The 21590-nt window shown below is 44.6% G+C and overlaps 1 protein-coding gene across 1 annotated transcript in view; it reads right to left on the bottom strand.

Annotated features, from left to right (window-relative positions):
• Positions 1-21590, bottom strand: part of pappa2 (pappalysin 2) — a 416790-nt gene that overhangs the window by 256687 nt on the left and 138513 nt on the right. Inside the window, exon 5 of the mRNA XM_043700014.2 lies at positions 16202-16394. Coding sequence (XP_043555949.2) covers positions 16202-16394 — 193 coding nt within the window. The remainder of the gene's footprint in view (positions 1-16201; positions 16395-21590) is intronic.

The raw sequence follows: 21590 nt of genomic DNA on the forward strand, positions 1-21590 counted from the left end.
GCCCTGCCTCTGTCTTTGGGATAATCGAGGTTCTTCTGTAGATGGGACTGTGGAAATCAAAATACAAATAGAGTAGACAAGTTTCCTGAAGAAGAGTTGTACCTGAAATGTTGACTTCTCCACCTTCTAATGCTGCCTGGCTTGCTGCGTTCTTCCAGCCTCCTGCCTGTCTACTTTGGATTCCAGCATCTGTACATCTTTTGTCTCTAACAAAGATATTATTGAATGGCAGAGCAGCTTCCAAGAGGCAAATGGCCCAAATCTGCTCCTAGTTTATGTGTTCGTATGTTCTATGAAATTAATCTTTATCACCCCTGCTATCAGAGTATTGATACAGGGTCATCCAATCACCTCCCACCCTAACCACTGGATTGAGAACCAAACATAATATAAGGTATGGGAACAGTTCAAAGGTTAAGGACAGTCACTCTCTCGAATTTGTGTTAATTCAAAGTATATCAGACTGTCAGTCTCTCAATTAGGTTGTCACAGACAAAGCAAAAGTGTGGTTCCCATGGGAGTGCTGCACTGTCAGAGATCTCATTTTTCAGAATAGATGGGAAAATGGGGCAATATTGGGCAGATGTAAAATATTCCTCGGAACTATTTTGTAGAAGAGAAAGGGAGTTTACCCTGTTGTCCACGCTAATCTGTATCCCTGCACCAACATCACAAACAAAAAAAAGGTACCCAGCCATTATCACTTTGCTGGTTGTGGGATCTTGCTGTGCACGGGTTTGGCTACTGCATTTTCAGATTACAGAATGAACACACTCGAAAATTTCTGAATTGGTCAATAAGTGATTTGAGGATTTTCTGCCTTTCATTCCTCAACATTGGTTTAGAAGACCCATATACTGAGAGACTGCCCCTTACCCCAACTACATAAAGCTAAAACAGAGAGATTAGCAGCCGACTGGTTTTCAAACAAACTCAGAGGTGAGAGTGAGCATGTTAACCGTTTGTGTTATTCCAGCAGTTTATATGAGTCTGATCTGTGAGGCAGCATGGGGAAAGGGGTCCACAATATGGGAAAGTGGATAAGGGTTAATTTTCTACTGCTTCATTGGAAAGGAATACAGTGAGCAGTAACACACTGGCATTTTCTCTGTGTGGATTACTGTTTGTTTTCGACTGGCCAGCAATGTGCTCATGAGAAGCACAACATGCAAACATGGTCCCATAGAGTGAACCCCCCACACTCTTTCCAGCTTGTACGGATAGCAGTGAGTAGCTCCCTGATATTTTCGCAAGACATTACACACGTTACTCAAACGTCAGTGCTCTCCACTCGCAGCAGCCCATTGGAGACACAGCTCCCTGCTATAATCAGAAGTCACTGGCTCTAACATGGTTTCTGCTTGTTGTGATTGGCAGAGATTCTCAGCTAACTGGGCTGGGTTTCCTGACTGTTTGTTAGTTGCAAAAGAGACTATTTCTGAGAGGCATCACCTGTCTCCAATTTTTATATTCTCTTGTGGAATGTGGGCATCGCTGGCTGAGCCAGTATTTATTGCCAATCCCTAGATGCCTGCCAGACAGTGCCAGTGAGCTGCCTTCTTGAACCACTGCAGTCCACAGGCCCGTAGGTTGACCCACTACCCACATCCTTACACAGTTAGGTAGGAACTTTCAGTCGTTATGCATTAGTTTGGCTCAGTGGTGTTGAGGATGGTCACCCTCTTAACGTTAGGTCTGCTTACAGTGATGAGAGACTATCATTCTCTCCATGAGGAGTCACACAGTCAGGTAATGGACTATCAGTATCACAATATTAGGTTAGTTCAGTTCGATATCATTGGGCATCGGGTTAGGAAAAGCTATGCAAGTTGGTGGTCTTTCATTAGGTATCTAGAAAACAATCAGAGACAGAAGACAATCATGTCAAAAAGGGAAGGACAGGTTTAGATGTGGATGTGAGAGATGGATTTAAAAATGGTTCAAATTCTTGAAAATTACCTTTCCCACAACTGAAAGTTCCAACAAGGGTTTAATTCTCTGGAATGTCCCATGTCTCACTCTAGCTTCATGGAAAGATCAGAGGAAATTCCATAGAAACTGGAACAGCCATTATGTTTAGGTCATTTCTCCAAGGTTTCCACAAAAGTTACGGCAGGGTGATCTGGTTGAGGAGTTTAAAATGTTAAAACCAAATACGTTGATTAGATACAGGGAAATAATTTTCGCTAGTTGGGAAACTCAAATCCCCAAGAGGTCACAATCTTAATATTAGAACTGAGACACTCTGAATCAGAAAGTATTGTTTCTTCCAAAGTAGTGAGAAATCTTGAGGCGGTGCATTCTCTCCTCCAAAAAAAATAACTGGAGGTGGTGGATGAAGCGGAGATTTCAGGAATGTGATTCCCTAGGGTTTTATTATGTGAGGTTAATAAGGGATATAGAACAGAAGCAGATAAATGCTAAAGGCCACCCATAATTTAACTGAATGGCAGAGCCGACTCAACAGACTGAGTCACAGAAATGTTCTATGTTCTATGATTACACCAAATGAGGCCATTCAGTCCAACTCTCTGCAAGACTAACTCATCCTGTCCTACTCCCCCACCTTCTCCTTGTAGTCTTGCAAATGATGAATCGTAAGATAGCTGGCCAGCTCTCTTGACTGATTCCATCTCCTCCGCACTCTCAGGACATGTTTTCCAGATCATTGCCACTTGCTGCACAAAATAATATTTTCCTCTTGCCCCTGTCCCTTTGGTTCCTCATGACCCCCAGTGATATCATCTGGTTCTTGATCTTTTCAGTACGAGGAAGACTTTCTCCATTTTTTTTTAAACTTACAGACAGACACATTTGGAGCAGTGGTTGGCCATTTGGCCACTCAAGCTGCACCCCCATTTGATGAGATCATGGCTGATCCAATTGGGCCTTTGCTTTCTTGTCCAACCTCGATAACCTTTGACTCCTCCCTGTCAGTCATAATTGGCTGCACGAGCTACTTATGTTCCTGGGAGATAGAGAAGCTCTTGACCAATGTGATCCCAGCAAGAGACAGTTTGTGTTATTTCTTCCAAAAGAGCAAAGCACTCAGTTTTGGGATTTATCTTCGAAAAGCTTCCTTCGTTGTTCTCTGGGTCAAATTCAAGGGTCAAAAGGCTGAAAGTAGATGTTGCTAACTTCAGTGACTGTTGTACTAAAGGGTTTTGATATAATATGTTCATCTAATTGTGGTTTGTCACTTAATGTCCAAGACGCATTTTGGGAGCTGGGGAGGTAGAAGTTATACGTAGAGTCATAGAGTCATACAGCACAGAAAGAGATCCTTCAGTCAAACCAGTCCATACCAATCATAATCCCAAATTAAACCAAACCCACCTGCCTGCACCTGGCCCATATCCTTTAAGCTATTTTGATTCCTATTGAGTAATACGACACATTGATGTGAGCCTTACCTTTGGCTTTTGCAAGCTAATTCACTGCTGATTGCTAAATAGTTAAAGGTTGAAAAAGCCAAGCATTTTGATACCTAAACATCACCAGACCATTACCAATACAGGATAGCATGTAACAAAAATATGCATTCAATAACGACAACCAGAAGGTGAAAGCCTAATGGCTTTGTCAATAGACTCAGTGCATAGCGAGTTACTGAGCTCATCGAGAAAGAATGGTCTTGCTTCAATCCTGGTCTGAATCAGAGTTAACTCTTGACAGTGAAATAGGAATAATAGAGTTGCCACTAGTTTCTTCAGAGTCTCTACAAGGAGATGTTACAAAATCAAAACAGGGCGCAAAGTGAGAGATCTTTTTACAAAATATGTTTTTCATGCCTCCTGGCCTCAGAACATGCTTTGCTGAAGCTGAATTTTTACTTTGCTCTGGTCCTAATATTCTAAGACCTAAAAGTAAGCCACACATTGTAGGGAGATGACCCAGGAAGACATATGGCAGTTCAGGAAAGAATCCAATAGTGACAGAGATCCAGCCCAGCAAGATGAGGCTGAGACACAAACACAGCACTCAAAGAACTTCCTGGACAATGATTCAGGATTAATAATAGTGACAAGGAACAAATGCGGATTGAGTGAAAGATTTGTTATGGGAGAATCATATTCAACTAACTTGCTGAAGCTTATTGAAGAGGGAGAAAGGGTTAATGAATGGAACATTGTTGATGTGGTGCACATGGACTTTCAGAAGGCAGTGTCACATGACAGGCTTGTGAGGAAAATGATAGGCCATGGAGTAAAAGGGACGGTTGAAGCTTTGGCTGACAGATCGGAAACAGACAGTAAGGATCCATGGATATTTTTCAGGCTGGATGAAGGCTTGTGTGGAGTTTCCCAGGGCACAGTATTGCAACTCTTGCTTTCCTGGTAGACAATGCAGTACTTTAAAAGGACATCAACATATTGATGGACTGGATGGATAGGTGGCAAATGGAGTTCAATGTGGAGGGTACATGGAGAAACAGTACAAAGCAAAGGATACCATTCCACCGCATGTATAAGGAGCAAAGGAACCTTGGTGAAAAAGTCATTAAAGTTGGTAAGACGGTTACAGAAAGCTGTTATTAAAGCATACAGTATTCTAGGCTTCATTAATATATGGTGCAAGAGCAGGAAGGTTATGATAAACTTAGAGAAGACATTAGTTAGAGCTCAGCTTGAGCATTGTGTAGGGTTCTGGGCACCCTCTCAGGAAGGATGTGAATACATTGGATAGAATACAGAAGAAAGCTATGAAAGTGGTTCCAGGGGTGAGATTCATCAATCATGGTCATAAAGCTGTACAGCATGGAAGCAGATCTTTCGGTCCAACTCGTCCATGCCAATGAGATATCCTAATGTAATCTAATCCCTATTTGCCAGCATTTGGCCCATATCCCTCTAAACCCTTCTCTTCTTATACCCATCCAAAATGCCTTTTAAATGTTGTAATTATACCAGCCTCCACCACTTCCTCTGGCAGCTCATTCCATACACAACCAATCTCTGCATGAAAAAGTTGCCCCTTAGGTCCCTTTTAATTCTTTCCCCTCTCACCCTAAACCTATGCCCTCTAGTTGTGGACTCACCACCCCCCAGAGAAAAGACTTTGGCTGTTCACCCTATCCATGCTCATCATGATTTTATAAACTTCTATAAGCTGACCCCTCAGCCTCCAACACTCCAGGGAAAATAGCCCCAGCCTATTCAGTTGCTCCCTATAGCTCAAATCCTCCAACCCTGGAAACATCTTTGTAAATCTTCCTTTTAAGTTCCACAACATCCTTCCTATAGGAGGGAGACCAGAATTGATTGCAGAATTCCAAAGTGGCCTAACCAATGTCCTGCACATCCCAACTCCTATACTCAGTGCATTGACCAATAAAGGCAAGCATACCAAACACCTTCTTCATATCCTATTTACCTGTGATTCTACTTTCAAGGAACTATGAACCTGGACTCCAAAGTGTCTTTGTTCAGCAACACCCCCCAGGATCTCAACATTAAGTGTATAAGCCATGCCCTAATGTGCCTCAACAAAATGCAGCACCTCAAATTTATTTAAATAAAACTCCATCTGCCATTTCTTGGCCCACCTGTCCTTCTGACCAAGGTCCTGTTGTACTCTGAGGTAACCTTCTTGGCTGCTCACTTCACCACTAATTTTGGTGTTGTCTGCAAACTTAGTAAATGTACCATCTATGTTCACATCCAAATCATTTATATAAATGACAAAAAGCAGTGGACCCGGCACTGATTCTTGTAGCGCACCAATCGTCACAGGCCTCCAGTCTGAAAAACAATCCTCCACCAGCACCCTTTGTCTTCTACCTTTGAGCCAGTTCTGTATCCAAATGTCTAATTCTCCCTGTATTCCATGTGACCTAAGCTTGCTAACCAGTCTACCATGACGGACCTTGTCGAAAACCATACTGAAGTCCGTCCAGATCATGTCCACTACTCTGTCCTCATCAATCCTCTTTGTTACGTCTTCAAAAAACTTAAGATAGTGAGACATAATTTCCCATGCATAATTATGAGAAAAGGTTTGAGAAGTTGGGATTGATTTCCTTGGAAAGGAGAAGGCTAAGAGCAGATTTGATAAACGCTTTCAAAATCACGAGGGATCTGGACAGAGTAGATTGGCAGAAACTGTCCCCACTCATAAACAGATCAAGAGAGAGCTCAGTTTTAGATTGTTTCCCAAGGGAAATAATTGCGAGTGAGAAAAAACATTTTCACACAGTGACGACTTGGTGTGGAATGCACTTCGTGAAAGTGGAGTGAAGGCACGTTCAATGGAGGGATGGATTCAAAACGGCATTGGTTGATTTTTCTAAAGAAACCAATGTGCAGAATCATGAGAAAAAGGTGTGAGATTGGTACTGAATTAAAAATCTCAAAGAGCCAGGGCAGACAGGATGGGCTGAATAACGTCCTTCTGCACAGTAACAAATCTGCGCTTCTGTGAATTAAAACAATGCTGTAGGTTCTTTCAGAGTCACATGCAGGGGCAGGTCGGGCCTCAGTTTAAACACATCATCCAAATATTTCTGACTTTATACTTTTTCCCGAAACTGCTCTCTACCAGAGCCACAGATGATTTAAGACCCTACATTGTCACGACATGGGGTCAGACATTCATTGAGTTGGGAAGGCTCTGTGGACCTTAAAACTGTCAGGTTAGATTCTGATATGGAAGCCCCTTCCACATTTCCAACTGACCCCGTTTTTGCTGATACAGCAAAGGGATAGGCTTCAGTCACATCGAGGGAGACCCAAATTCAGCACAGCCATTTGAATTCAGTGTTAAGATCACATGCATCCTATTTTCATCACTGCAAGAACACAAAGGATCTTATCAAACTGGAAAGCGTGCAAAAAAAGTTTACAAGGCTGATATCGAGACTGGAGGGTTTGAGTTATAGAGAGAGGCTGGATAGGCTGGAACGTTTTTCACTGGAGAATAAAAGACTCAGGGGTGACCTTCCAAAAGTTTATAAAATCATGAGGGGCATAGATAAGGTGAATAGCCAAGGCCTATTCCCCAGGATAGGGGAGTCCAAAACCAGAAGGCATAGGCTTAAGGTGCGAGGGGAAAGATTTAAAAGGAACCTGAGGGGCAACCTTTTCCACATTGAGGGTGGTGCATAAATGGAATGATCTGCCAGAGGAAATGGTAGAGACAGATTCAATTACATCATTGTAAAGATATTTGGATTTGTACATGGATAGGAAAGGTTAAGGGACAGGTGGGCCAACTGAAGGCAAATGGGAGTAGTTCAGTTTAGGAAATCTGGACGGTATGAATGAGTTGGGCCGAACAGCCCATTTTCTTGCTGTATCACACTGTAACTCTATAAGAGCATCAGCCCACTTTGTGGGAGTCAGAAACAATGGAACAGACTCGCAAAGGGAAGTTAGGGCTTGTTTGGCTGTCATGAGTTGAAGCCATTTAAACCTCCAATTCTTTTCAAAATGAAAATGAACCAGTTTCAGCTGTCAGTGAGAAATAAAAGAAATCTCATCTATTGCTTTGATTGACATGTCAGTTGGTATAGTATCTGTTCCAGCAGCTTCAATAGTTGTTTGTTCACATTTCCCATGAGAACTCTTTATGAATGCATGGCTGAATTCTAAAAGCTACAATTATCTGCATGGAGGCTTTGTTCTGATTTTAAGTCTGATTGACAGTTAAAAGATCATATTACAGAAGTAGCTGTATTTGATCTGGGATATGAAAAAAAGTTCACTTTGAGAGATTCAGGGTTTTGCGTGAATAGGCTCCCTTTTAAACTAGATTAGAGTGGTGTTGGAAAAGCACAGCAGGTCAGGCAGCATCCGAGGGGCAGGATGAAGGGTTTTTGCCTGAAACGTAGATTTTCCTGCTCCTCGGATGCTGCTTGACCTGCTGTGTTTTTCCAACAGCACTCTAACCTAGACTCTGATTTCCAGCATCCGCAGTCCTCACATTTCTCTTTTAAACTATAAAGTCTGTAGCAAGAGACCAACTTTTGAACATTATTTTATTTGATCACCACATGGCGATCTGAAGTCTGTCCTGGGTTGTCATTGGATGAGTTCTCAAAGGGGTATAAACAGCCATGTGAGTGGTCAGGGTTATTAACTGACATAGAGGTGCAGGTATTCCCACTATCCGAAAGTACAGCGTTGCTATAAAACCTTTCGTAAGACAAAATGGTGTAAAACAAAGAAGCATTAATTTAGATGGGAATAATTTCACCTGTTTTTCATAAAAGCAAAAATCCTCTTTGGATTTCTTTTGGGTGGTAAAAATAGGTACGAATGTAGATTTCCTGTAAAAGCATAGTGGCGTAAAGCGAACTTTCGAAAAGCCGGAGATACCTGTATAAGTACTAATTGTAGGGTGATTTCTATGAGGGGTGAGATAGCATTGAAGGAATAAGGATTCACGGTGATGGTGGGGGTGCATAATGAGAAAGTATGAGAGACAACAGCTCGAGAGGAAAAAAATCTCGGGCAAAGTTCCCGAAAACCAAAAACCTGGTCTTTTTTGCTAGATCACCTTGACAGTCTGGCTCCCTCTTGGCCATCGACACTCTGCTTCTGGGATTGGTGCTCCCTCAGTCTATCGGGCACCCTTCCAGCCTGGAGCAAAGATTGTGACATTCGGTAGCCTCTGGTGTGCAATTTGTCAGTGCTAGAACTGCCTTTGGGATCCCAGAGCTATGGGTGCAGGAATAGTGACTGAGATGGCAGCTCCCAATCACAATCCTGGCTCCAGGGACACGTGAATTCTGGGGGAGAGCCGGGTCAGATTCAGCTGTCATGCTCAAGCATCATGAATAGCCTGCCCACACAGTGTCTGCGGCAGTGAAAGAAGCACAGTCCTATTGGGTGAGAGATAGTTTGGACAAGCAGCATTACTGTATACAGGTAGACAACCCTTTATCCGAAATCCCAAAATCTGAAAAGCTCCAAAGTCCGATGGTTTTTTTTGTGAAGTTATTTTCTCATTAACGTTTGGCGTGTGAACAGTTAACCAAAGTCGCCATCCACTCGATGTGTGTCACTCAGACGTGTGGGTGGGGGGGGGGTGACTGGCAGGCCTCAATTTTGTTTCAGGGCCCATTTTACTCACAGTGAGTCTGTTCTTTGGAAAGATCTTTTAAAAAAAATCACCATCAAACTGCCACTTATTCCGAAAGTCGAAAAGTTCTGAATTCTGAAAACCAAACATTTCGGATAAAGGATTGTGCACCTGCACTAGCAAGGAATACTGTGAACAGCTTGCTTCCCTTATCCTAAGGAAAGATACAGTGGCTCTAGAGGCAGACTGGGATAGCTCACTACATTGATTCCAGATAAGCTGGGACTTTCTTTTGAGGAGAGGTTGAGTAGATTAGGCTTATACTCATTGGAGTTCAGAAGAATGAGAAGCAATCTCATTGAAACAAGATTATTAGGAGGTTTGACAGGGTGGATGCAGAGAGGATTCTACCCCTTGTGAAAGAGTCCAGGGTCACAGGGCATAATCTAAGAATAAAGGGTCACTCCGTTAAATCACCCAGAGGAGATGGAATTTCTTCTCTCAGAGGACAGTGAATATGTGGAATTCTTTACCGCAGAGGGCTGTTGGGGGCTGGCTCAATAAGGCTGAGACAGATGGCAGAACAGGCCTGATGGGCCAAGTAGCCTACTAATTCTCCTAGTCTTCGAGTTGTTACAGTCTAAGGAGCAAGGGCCTCAAGGTGAGATGAGTAGGCTGGTTAAGTGTTAGAAAAAACAGTGAAGGCGAACTCCCATTGCTCTTTTGATTTTTTTTCACTTTCTGACTATATATCTTGTGCTTTCTCGCTCCCACTGTGTTACTCCCTGTAGATTCTGGATTCTACTACAATTACGTACTGTCCATTTTTGCATCTACTGACTTGCAAAACTCTCACATTCCCCTTCTTGCTGTTCTCTTCTCTCCGTGCTGTCCCTAAGTTGACCAGCACGCTGAAACCCAAGTCCTGTTTTCAATTTGCCTTAACCCCACTGTGCACTGTGGAAGCAAACTGGAAACAAAACAAAACAAAACAGAAAGCCCTACAGTCATTTCAAAAGGGAAGTAAACACACGCAAATCTATGGTCCCCACCACAGCAGCATATGAGTCTGATCTATGAGGTGGTATGGGGAAAGGGGTCTACGAGATGCAAAACTGACTGATCATAACTAATGATCAAACAGGGGGCCTGGGGCTAGCACATTGCAGGACATTGTGTGTGAGTGTGCTCAGGGGAGGTTGGCAAGCGGATAAGGGTTAATATGCTACTGTTTCATTGGAACGGAATGCGCTCTTACAAAATACCTCCGTGTCAGCAGTAACACACTGGCATTTTCTCTGTGTGGATTATTGTTAGTTTTCGACTGGCCAGCACGGTTCTCATGAGAAACACAACATGCAAACATGGTCACACAGAGTGACCCCCGCACTCTTCCTAGCCCGTGTGGATAGCAGTGGGTAACCCCCTGGCATTTTTGCAAGATACTACACACGTTATTTGTGTGTCAGTGTCCTCCATTCACAGCACCCTATTGGAGACACAGCCCCTTGTTCTAATCAAATGAAGGCACTGGCTTTAACATGGTTTCTGCTTGTTGTGATTGGCAGAGATTCTCAGCTAACTGGGATGGGTTTCCTGACTGTTTGTTAGTTGCAAAAGATACTATTTCCTACAAGCATCACCCGTCTACAATTTCTGTTTAATTCACTCGTGGAATGTGGGCATCACTGGCTGAGCCAGCATTTGTTGCCAATCCCCATTTGCCCTCCAGAAGGTGTCAGTGAGCTGTCTTCTTGAACCGCTGCAGTTCACAGGCTGTAGGTTGACCCACAATGTCCACATCCATGGGATGATGAGTCAATAAACATGTTGAACTTGTAAAAGCCAGACCTAACATAACACTGAAAGGTGGCCCAATGTATGCTATTAGCCATGGCTAAATGTATAGTGCTTATGCCTCGTAGATCCCACATTACCCTATGGTATAGGTAAAGAGTATAGTATCAGAAGAGGTGAGGCATAAAGCTGTAGTCACCCCAAAAATAACTCTACAGAGGCGAGTATCCCTTCACCAAGTCACCCTTCCTTTACATGTGGAGAGTCCTTGACACTGATCCTGTTCCCTCAGATTGAACAGAACCCATAACATTCCTGTTTATATCTGTCAGCCTGGGCTCCCTGATTGGGCCAGGTTAAACGCTCCAGTCGGGAACTCAGATCCTATGAGGGCCACCTGGCTGACCTCATGACAATCACTACATCACTCCCCCCTCTGAGTCCAAAGACATAGGCGTTTGTTTTGTAGCTCCTCCTGGGGCATTTTAGCGATGGGTCATGTTCCTCCAACTCTGCCTCGGGTATGGGTGACGTGTAATGCAGAGCAGCTCACCTCTTGCGCCCAAAGCATCTTCGAAGAAATTCATTCTCTTCTTCAGGTGGCAATGGCGTTGAGGTGACATCCACCGTGTCCATCTCAGATTCTGAGGTATCTTCAACCTTTGATGGAGAGAGAGAACCCACAGGTTTTGGAAGAGTCAGAAAGGCTGTCGAGGAGCCGGGCACGTTTTGCTCTGGTACTGTTTGCGTGTTTGCAGTTTTCATGTGGTCCACGTGCTTGTTCAGGACTCTTGCACCAACCTGAACTTTATTTGTTACTTGACCTGACCTCACATCGACCGTGCCTCTTACCCATGCAGGGCCATTCCTGTGGTTCCTACCCCAAACCGTGTCCCCTGAAACAAACTGTCTCTGTCACTGAGCACAGTCGTGTGTCCAACACTGGCGTTCCTGATTCCGTTTCGTTTTTCCCCCGCAGGTCCGGGAAGATCAGATTTAACCTGGTATGGCATCTTCTCCCCATCAGCAACTCTGTTGGAGCTATCCCTATAGTTGCATGAGGGGTGGTCCTATAATCAAACAGGAACCGGGACAGATTGGCATCTAATGAAGCTGTAGGCTTTTTCTTTAAGCTTGCCTTCAAAGTTTGGACTGCTCTTTCTGGCAGACCATTGGATGATGCATGGTACAGAGCTGTCCTCATTCTAAAGTGCCATTCGACTTTAGGAAAGGCTTGAATTCCCTGTTGGTCCCATTATCTGTGGCCAACATTTCAGGTAGATTGTGTATTGCTAAAGATGCACACAGTTTTTCTATCATCGCCCCTCTGTTTGACGAATGAGCTCTATGCACATCCACCCATTTTGAGTGCGTGTCCACAATGTCTAAGAATATTGTACCCATGAAATAATCTACACAGGCGATGTATAACCGAGTCCAGGGTTTACCCGGCCATTCTCACGAATGTGGGGAAGCTGCTGATAGTAAGTTTTGTCCTTGTTGGCACTCTGGGCACTGCCCCACCAACACAGCAATGTCTGCATCCTATCCTGGCCACCAGTCCTAACTTCTAGCCAACATCTTCATTTTGGAAATCCCTGGATGACCCCCATGGTGAGGACCTTTGCTTGGGACTATCACTCTTTCTCCCCATAATAATATGCTGTTTTCTACTGTGATCTGGCCCCTGGTCTCTCCAAGTTTAAAAAGCCATCAATTTCTGATTGTGACAACCCTTCAGGTACCCCCGTCACCAACTGTTTCAGTTTTGCCAGTGCTGGATCTGTAATTCTTTGTGTGCTGGATTCCTGGAATTCACTGGCTTCCAAAAACTGAAAAAAAAAGCTGATGCCAAATCAACCTGCAATTCAACATCTTCTCCATTCCAAGAATATGGGGAGGTGCAGATAAAAGAGGTTGGGGGTTGGGTTGTGAGGTGGGGATAGGTGAACATAGGCAGAGGTCGATGGGAAGAAGGAATCCCATTAGTGGCTGGAAGGAAGGGTCGATCAGAGGGATGGAAGGGAGGGGCAGGGGCTGGGAAGGGAGTCAGAGGATGTGAAAGGAGGTTATTTGAAATTGGAAAATTCAATGTTGAGTCTTCCATGCTGTAGGCTGCCCAGGCGGAAGATGAGGTGTTGTTCCTCCAATGTGCAGACTACTTCGTTGTGGCAATGGAGGAGGTCAAGGATGATCATGTCGGAAAGGAAGTGGGTAGGTGAATTAAGATGGGCAGTGATTGGGAGATCAGGTTGGCCCTTGTGGGCCCAGCTGAGATGCTCGGTGAAAGTTCCCTTAGTTTGCGTTTGATCTTCCCGATGTAGAGGAGATCACATCAGGAGCAGTGGATATGGTAAACTAGGTTGGAGGAGAGGCAGGTGAGACAGAGTCTGGAGCAGCATGTCTTTTTGGAGCAATTGGAATGCAAGTTATGTGCAGAATGAAATGAAGGAAATGAATGAAATGAAATCGGGAGTGCATAGTGGGTCAATGGTTAGCATTGCTGCCTCACAGTGCCAGGGACCCGGGTTTGAGTCCAGCCCTCGGGTGACTGTCTGTGTGGAGTTTGCACATCCTCCCTGTGATTCCCACCCACAGTGCAAAGATGTACAGACTAGGTGGATTGGCCATAGCAATGTGGAGTTACATTGGATAGGGTAGAGGGCTGGGTGTGGGTGAGCACAGTCTTGATGGGCCAAATGGCCTCTTTCCACACTGATGGGGTTCTGTGAGGTTCCAGGTGATTTCTCTGTAAAGGATACATCAAACAAAGTCCCATCAATCATCAAGCTATTGGATTTGGTGTGATCTGGAGTACATTAAGGATTGCAATGGAGGTTCAGCAGATTAATTCCTGAGATGGCAAGATTGTTTTCAGAGGAGAGCTTAAGGAAATTGGGCCTGTATTTTCAAGAGTTTTGAGGACTGAGGGGTGATCTCAGTGAATCTTCTGAACTTCTCACTGAGTGATAAGATGGGGTATTTTTTTCTAGTTGATGAATCTAGAAGCAGTCTCTGAAAGAGGAGGCAGGCTATTTAAGACAGAGATAAGGAGGAACGTCTTCACTCAGTAGTTGGTGCAACGTCTCAAACACAAAGGGCTGTAGAAGCTCAATCATTGAGTAGGTTCAAGACAAAAATCAATAGGCTTCTGAAGATGAATGACATGAAGAGATATAGACAAAGCAAGAAGGCAACATTGAGGAGATGAGGACCCATGATTTAGAATAGAGGGTCAGGCTCAATGGACTGAATGGCCTAGTTCTGTTCCCACTTAAAGTACCCTTGACAGAACAGTAATGGTTAAAATTCATGCATGAAACGTGGCGGCAGTTGAGATCAGCCTAATTTGGGATAGCCCAGCTGTACTAGGAAGCCAACCTCAAGGGTGATCAGAGAAAACTGTTGCCCCCTCTACAGCAACATTCAATAAAAAGACTCGCTTCCAATTGGAAATCAATCTCACCATGGTGATGCACAGACTCCCATCTCTCTGCTGGACGCTGATAATCTTTAGTCCTAAGCTGTTTGGTGATTTTCCCCTGTTGCATCTGTCCTGTCACCTCAGATGCTAAGTATTTGATAGTGTGGCCTGGATGGGAGATTACTGGGTTGGCAAAGCGACTTTAATTGTCTGTCAGATGAAATGCAAAGACCAGGTCCTATCACACGGCCCGGCTCTCCAGGGCAGGTGGGAGAGGCTCATCCCCTGCTGTTATTAACCCCTCCCGGGTCAGGCCGGGGAAACAGGTGGGCCTGAAGTTGGATTTGTCACTTTGCCTTCCCATGAACACCCATTCCCATTAACTAACTGAGGTCTGAGGACCAAATTCATGAGATCCTCAAGTTTCCATCTTCCCATTGTCCATGTAGTAACTAAAGAGTGGCACAAAATAATCTACTGGTCATCAACTGGTTGACAGGATTGGGAGGACACCAGTAACGGAGTAACACTTGGAAATGAAGGTACTGGTTGTACTGGACATCCTGTTTGAAGTATACAAGGCAAATCAGACCATTATGGATCACCCAGAAGTTTTCCTGAGTTTTCCTTCATTGTACGTCCCATTATTCACTGTGAGGTACAGCTGGTCTGCATGTTTGCCTCCACACAATCAAGACATGATTCAGTCCATAACTACTTGAAGTGATGTAATGAGATCAATAAATGTAAATACCAACAACAGCAGAAGTTGCTGGAAAAACAATGCGGGTCTGGCAGCATCAGTGAAGAGAAAGCATAGTTAATGTTTCAGGTCCAGTGACTCTTTTTCAGAACGACTTGACCTGAAACATTAACTCTGCTTTCTCTCCACAGATGCTTCCAGACCTGCTGAGTTTTTTCCAGCAATTTCTAATCTTGTTTCTGATTTCCAGCGCCCGCAGTGCTTTTGGTTTTTTTATGTGCATATAAGTACTCAAACACTGAACAGGAATAATCATCAAACTGTGCTGTGATGAAGCACACATCTTGAAATCTCATCTTCCCAACATCTCAGTGAATTATGGAAGGGGCTCCAAACAGGCAGCAAGTCTACTAGTGCCTGAAATAAAGAAATGACATGCTCTTATCATGTACAGTGTTTGATCAAAACCACGGACAGCATAATGGCCCCAGGGACCTGGGTTCAATTCCCGTCTCGGGCGACTGTCTGTGTGGAGTTTGCACATTCTCCCCGAGTCTGTGTGGGTTTCCTCCGGGTGCTCCAGCTTCCCCCCACAATCCAAAGATGTGCAGGCCAGGTGAATTGGCCATGTTAGGTGCATTAGTAAATGTAAGGGAATAGGTCTGGTTGGGCTACTCTTCAGAGGGTTAGTGTGGACTTGTTGGGCCAAAGGGCCTGTTTCCATACTGTAGGGAATCTAATCAAACCAGTCAAGCAGGAATAGGGCATCAGCTTATTTTTTTTAGGCATTCTCTGGTCCACATGTTCCTGTTTTGCCATAATGGATTATTTCCCCATTGAAAGAATTCTTAACAAGATTAGGTTCCCAACACGATGGAAACAGGCCCTTTGGCCCAACAAGTCCACACCGACTCTCTGACGCGTAACGCACCCAGACCCATTCCCCTACCCTATACTTACCCCTGACTAATGCACCTAACACCATTTAGCACAGCCACTTCAGCTGGCCTGCACATCTTCAGATTGTGGGAGGAAACCGGAGCACCCAGAGGAAGCCCACACAGACACGGGGAGAATGTCCAAACTTCACACAGACAGTCACCCAAGGTGGGAATCGAACCCGGGTCCCTGGAGGTGAGACGCAGCAGTGCTAACCACTGAGCCACCGTGCCACCCACATAATTAACCAAAAAGGACAGAACTGCACCCACAATCCACTTGGAAGAGCTGGCCTTAGACCTTGTGCACAGTCTCACCTTTCATACAGCATCCCACTAATTGGAGGCAGCCAGTGAATGGTTACAGAGTTCACGGTCTGCTTGATCACTTCTGGAGCCATTGCAATGGGAGATGGCTTTTTAGAATGAATCCAGCCTTGATACACCAGGTCCAAGTAACAATGCATACGAGCCACTTGATTTGGTGTAAACCTATTCGTACAGCTATCATCTGTGGAAGAAAAGAGAGAAAGATAAGGAGGTAAATGTTATCATGTTTACTTCTAAATTAATTTTTGTATTGAATGTAGTACTTTCATAACTGTAACCCGTGGCCCTTGGCCTTTTGATCATCACTTTGTTTGAAGTCATGTTCTGTATTTTAGGTTTTTACCATCAGTGGCTCAGTGGTTAGCACTGCTGCCTCACAGCACCAGGGTCCCAGGTTCAATTCCAGCCTCGGGTGACTGTCTGTGTGGAGTTTGCACACTCTCCCTGTGTCTGCGTGGGTTTCCTCCCACAGTCCAAAGATGTGAAGGTTAGGTGAATTGGCCTTGCTAAATTGCCTGTAGTGTTAGGAGGGAATGGGTCTGGGTGGGTAGCTCTTTGGAGGGTCATTGTGGACTTGTTGGGCCAAAGGGCCTGTTTCCACACTGTAGGTAATCTAATATCATTTAGCTGTCCTCCTCTCAAATCTGTACAGGCTACATTTCCGATCTTTTCACCTTATTTAACCTTCCAACACAAGGCGATCAGTCTCATGGCTTTTCTTCATACTACATTTAGAAGTTGGAAGTTCCTGCGTGTCACTGTGACCAGAATTGGGCCCAGGGAATGCACGGTGCAGTCTGATTGAAGTGCTGCGCAGTTTGAACACGACCTCCTGGTTTTGGCAACAGAACCCAGGAATCCACTTGCTTTGTTGACTGTTGCTATGCAGCAATTGGAAATGTCGAGAGAGGAGTCTATTAAAAACCCTGGATCCATTTCAACTTGGTCCCTAGCTATTTAAACAGCAATCATGGGGTGTTTGTGAGGCCCTTCACTTCCTCCTACACGCAGACGTCCAGGACTTTGGATTTATCCATCAGTCTGCCATCCATAAAGCTACATCAATCTATCTATGTCATCTTTCCGACACGACTTCCAAGAAGTAAAGCTGACTTTGAAGAAAAGTGAATGACAAAGGTCAAAGGCACAAGATCAAGGAGAATGTTCAAGATAGCATGCAATCCCTTCTTGAATATGGACTGATCGACAGACTGATTAATAACCACTGCCAATGTGGAATGTGGATTGTGCAATTTCCTTTGCCTGCAGCTTCTCCCCTGTTTTTTGCTCCATTGACTTCATCCCTATATCCCACAGCCTGTATCTTTCGTTCATTTCCTCTCTCTGTCCCTCTCCTTACTCTAGGGCTCAATGGGACTACCAAAACAGACACTTCCTCAGACTAGATCTAGGGCTTCAGATACATAATTCTTGGAAGTTTGCATCACAGGTAGACAGGGTGGTTAAGAAGGCATTTAGCACGCTTGCCTTTAGTCCTTAGACCTCTGAGTATAGGAATTGGGACATTATGTTGAGATCGTACAGGACATTAGTGAAGTCTCTTCTGGAGTACTGTATCCAGTCCCGATCGCCGTGTTATAGGAAGGATATTATTTAGCTGAAGAGGGTTCAGCAGAGATTTACCAGAATAGAGGGTTTGCGTTATAAGGAGAGGCTGGATAGGCTGGGAGGTTTTTTTAAACTGGGGGTTGAGGGGTGACCTCATCGAGGTTTATAAAATCTTGAGGGGTACAGATAAGGTGAATGGTAGGTGTCTTTTCCATAGAGCGGGAGACTTCAAGATTAGGGAGCCTTTTTTTAAGGTTAGAGGAGAAACATTTAAAAAGCCATGACTGGCATTTTTTTTTTATACAGAGAGTGGTTTGTGTGTGGAATAAACTTCCAGGGCAAGTCGTGGACGCGGGTACAGTCACAGCATTTGAAAGACATTCAGATAAATACATAAATAACAAATGTTTGGAAGGATACAGGCCAAGCACAGACAGGGGGACTAGTTTAGTTTAGGATTATGGTCGTACAAAGTTAAAACACCAAGTTATAGTCCAACGGATTTATTTGGAAGCACAAGCATTCGGAACACTGCTCCTGAACTTTGCACACTCCAGTCCAACACCAGTACCTCCAAATCAAGCTTGTGGTTGGCATTAGACCGGTGGGACTGAAGCGTCTGTTTCCGTGCTGTATGACGCTGTGACTCATGAGCTTTTAAGGTTCCAGAATCCATCCAGAAAGACATCACCAAAGACAGACTTCCCTTTCCCTTTAGTCGAGTTACCCCTCTTGCTTACCCATCAATGGACAACATATAATCCAAACCTGCCCACCATCCTGGACTCTTACATTGTTCACAATAAAATGTTTGCACGTTGTCTGGACTTCAAAGGGCACCAGATTGTGAAGCTTTCCACAGTCTATCTGAGATACCACTTACTTAAAACAGAATATCAAAGCAGCTCACTGGCTGCAGCTTCATTTTTCAGCCCACATTGTGAGGGACAGCCATCATATCTACTCCTGATAATCACTCTGATCATCTGATCCAGCAATGGATACAGTCCTTTGGGCTGCAGCTTCCTGAGTTTGCTTAAGAAATTCCTGTTTTGTATGAGACGGTGGTGGCAGGGTGGCTCAGTTGTTAGCACTGCTGCCTCACAGCACCAGGGACCTGGATTCAATTCCAGCCTTGGGCGACTGTATGGAGTTTGCACTTTCTCCTGTGTCTGTGTGGGTTTCCTCCGGTGCTCCGGTTTCCTCCCACAATCCAAAGATGTGCAGGTCAGATGAATTGGCCATGCTAAATTGCCCGTAGTGTTAGACAATAGACAATAGGTGCAGGAATAGGCCATTCAGCCCTTCGAGCCTGCACCACCATTCAATATTATCATGGCTGATCATCCTTAATCAGTATCCTGTTCCTGCCTTATCTCCATAACCCTTGATTCCACTATCCTTGAGAACTCTATCCAACTCTTTCTTAAATGAATCCAGAGACTGGGCATCCACTGCCCTCTGGGGCAGAGCTTTCCACACAACCACCACTCTCTGGGTGAAGATGTTTCTCCTCATCTCTGTCCTAAATGGTCTACCCCATATTTTTAAGATGTGTCCTCTAGTTCGGCACTCACCCATCAGCGGAAACATGTTTCCTGCCTCCAGAGTGTCCAATCCTTTAATAATCTTATATGTCTCAGTCAGATCCCCTCTCAGTCTTCTAAACTCAAGGGTATACAAGCCCAGTCGCTCCAGTCTTTCAGCATAAGGTAGTCCCACCATTCCAGGAATTGACCTCGTGAACCTACGCTGCACTCCCTCAATAGCCAGAATGTCTTTCCTCAAATTTGGAGACCAGAACTGCATACAGTACTCCAGGTGTGATCTTACCAGGGCCCTGTACAGCTGCAGAAGAACCTCTTTGCTCTATACTCAATCCCACTTGTTATGAAGGCCAGCATGCGATCAGCCTTCTTCACTACCTGCTGTACCTACATGCTTACCTTCATTGACTGGTGTACAAGAACACCCAGATCTTTGTCCTGCCCCTTTACCTAAATTGATTCCATTTAGGTAGTAATCTGCCTTCCTGTTCTTGCCACCAAAGTGGAGAACCATACATTTATCCACATTAAACTGCATCTGCCATGCATCTGACCACTCACCTAACTTGTCCAGGTCACCCTGTAATCTCCTAACATCCTCCTCACATTTCACCCTGCCACCCAGCTTAGTATCATCAGCAAATTTGCTAATGTTATTACTAATACCATCTTCTATATCATTAACATATATTGTAAAAAGCTGTGATCCCATCACTGATCCCTGCGGTACCCCACTGGTCATGCCTGCCATTCTGAAACGGAGCCGTTTATCACTACTCTTTGCTTTCTATCAGCCAACCAACCTTCAATCCAAGTTAGTACTTTGCCCCCAATACCATGCGCCCTAATTTTGCTCACTAACCTCCTATGTGGGACTTTATCAAAAGCTTTCTGAAAGTCCAGGTACACTACATCTACTGGATCTCCTGCGTCCATCTTCAGATAGGCAGGAGTAAATATAGGGTACGGGAATGGGTCTGGGTGGGTTTCTCTTCAGAGGGTCGGTGTGGACTTGTTGGGCCGAATGTCCTGTTTCCATACTGTAGGTAACCTAATCTAATCTATAAAGGCACCTCCTGCTATTCAGTAGTGTCTTCTCTCTCATTGGGAGGGGTGAGGGAGGGTATTTACTTTCCTTAAGGTGTGGGATCACCAGAGAGTTAAAAAGAACCTCCATTTTTTTTTTAAGAAAGTTGTCCACAGATGTAGGCATCACTGGCCAGGCCAGCATTTACTACCCATCTCTAATTGCCCAGAGGGAGTTAAAAGTCAACCTCATTTCCTTTCAAACATGAGCAAACCAGATGGGTTTTGACAAGAATTGACAGTCACCATTCGGGCAGCTGTCTACCTTGAGGGTATGGCCAAGAATATTGGCCTGAGGTTCTGGATTATTAGTTCAATAATGGTGGCACGGTGGCACAGTGGTTAACACTGCTACCTCACAGCGCCAGAGACCCGGATTCAATTCCCGCCTGTGTGGAGTTTGCATATTCTCCCAGTGTCTGTGTGGTTTTCCTCCAGGTGCTCCGGTTTCCTCCAACAGTCCAAAGATGTGCAGGTTAGGTGAATTGGCCATGCTAAATTGTCTGTAATGTTAGATGAAGGGGTAAATGTAGGGGAATGGGTCTGGGTGGGTTGCTCTTCAGAGGGTCGGTGTGGACTTGTTGGGCCCAAGGGCCTGCTTTCACACTGTAAATAATCTAATCTAATCAAAAAACAAGTTATCACAAGGGAAGGTTATGGCCTAGTGATATTATCACTAGACTGTTAATCCAGAGACACAGGTGATGCTCTGCGGACAAAGGTTCAAATCTATCCATGACAGATGGTGGAATTTGGATTCAATAACAATCTAGAATTAAGAGTCTAATAGAGTCATATTGTCCTACAGCATGGGGACAGGTCTTTTGGCCCAAACTGTCCATGTCAACCATGAAACCATTGTTGATTGTCAGAAAAACCCATCGCCTTTGTTAATGTCCTTTAGGAAAGGAAACCTCTATCATTACTTGGTCTGGCCTACATGTGACTCCAGACCCACAGTAATATGGTTGATTCTTAACTGATTTTGGGGCAAATAGGGATGGGCAATGAATGCTGGCCTAGCCAGCATCACCCTCATCTAGCGAAGGGGGACAACTGGAAATGTGGGATGACGGTTTGCAATCATGGAAGCTGCCAAACCCCAGGCCTGTGAGGGAAAGTTGGAGGTCTTGTGGTGATTAAAGGGCATGCAGTGGGGGAGTGCTAGGATGGGG

This window comes from Chiloscyllium plagiosum, unplaced genomic scaffold, assembly GCF_037043375.1.
Source record: "Chiloscyllium plagiosum isolate Xiang-an unplaced genomic scaffold, Cpla_swu_hap1 HiC_scaffold_9, whole genome shotgun sequence".
In the NCBI taxonomy this organism is placed as follows: Eukaryota; Metazoa; Chordata; class Chondrichthyes; order Orectolobiformes; family Hemiscylliidae; genus Chiloscyllium; species Chiloscyllium plagiosum.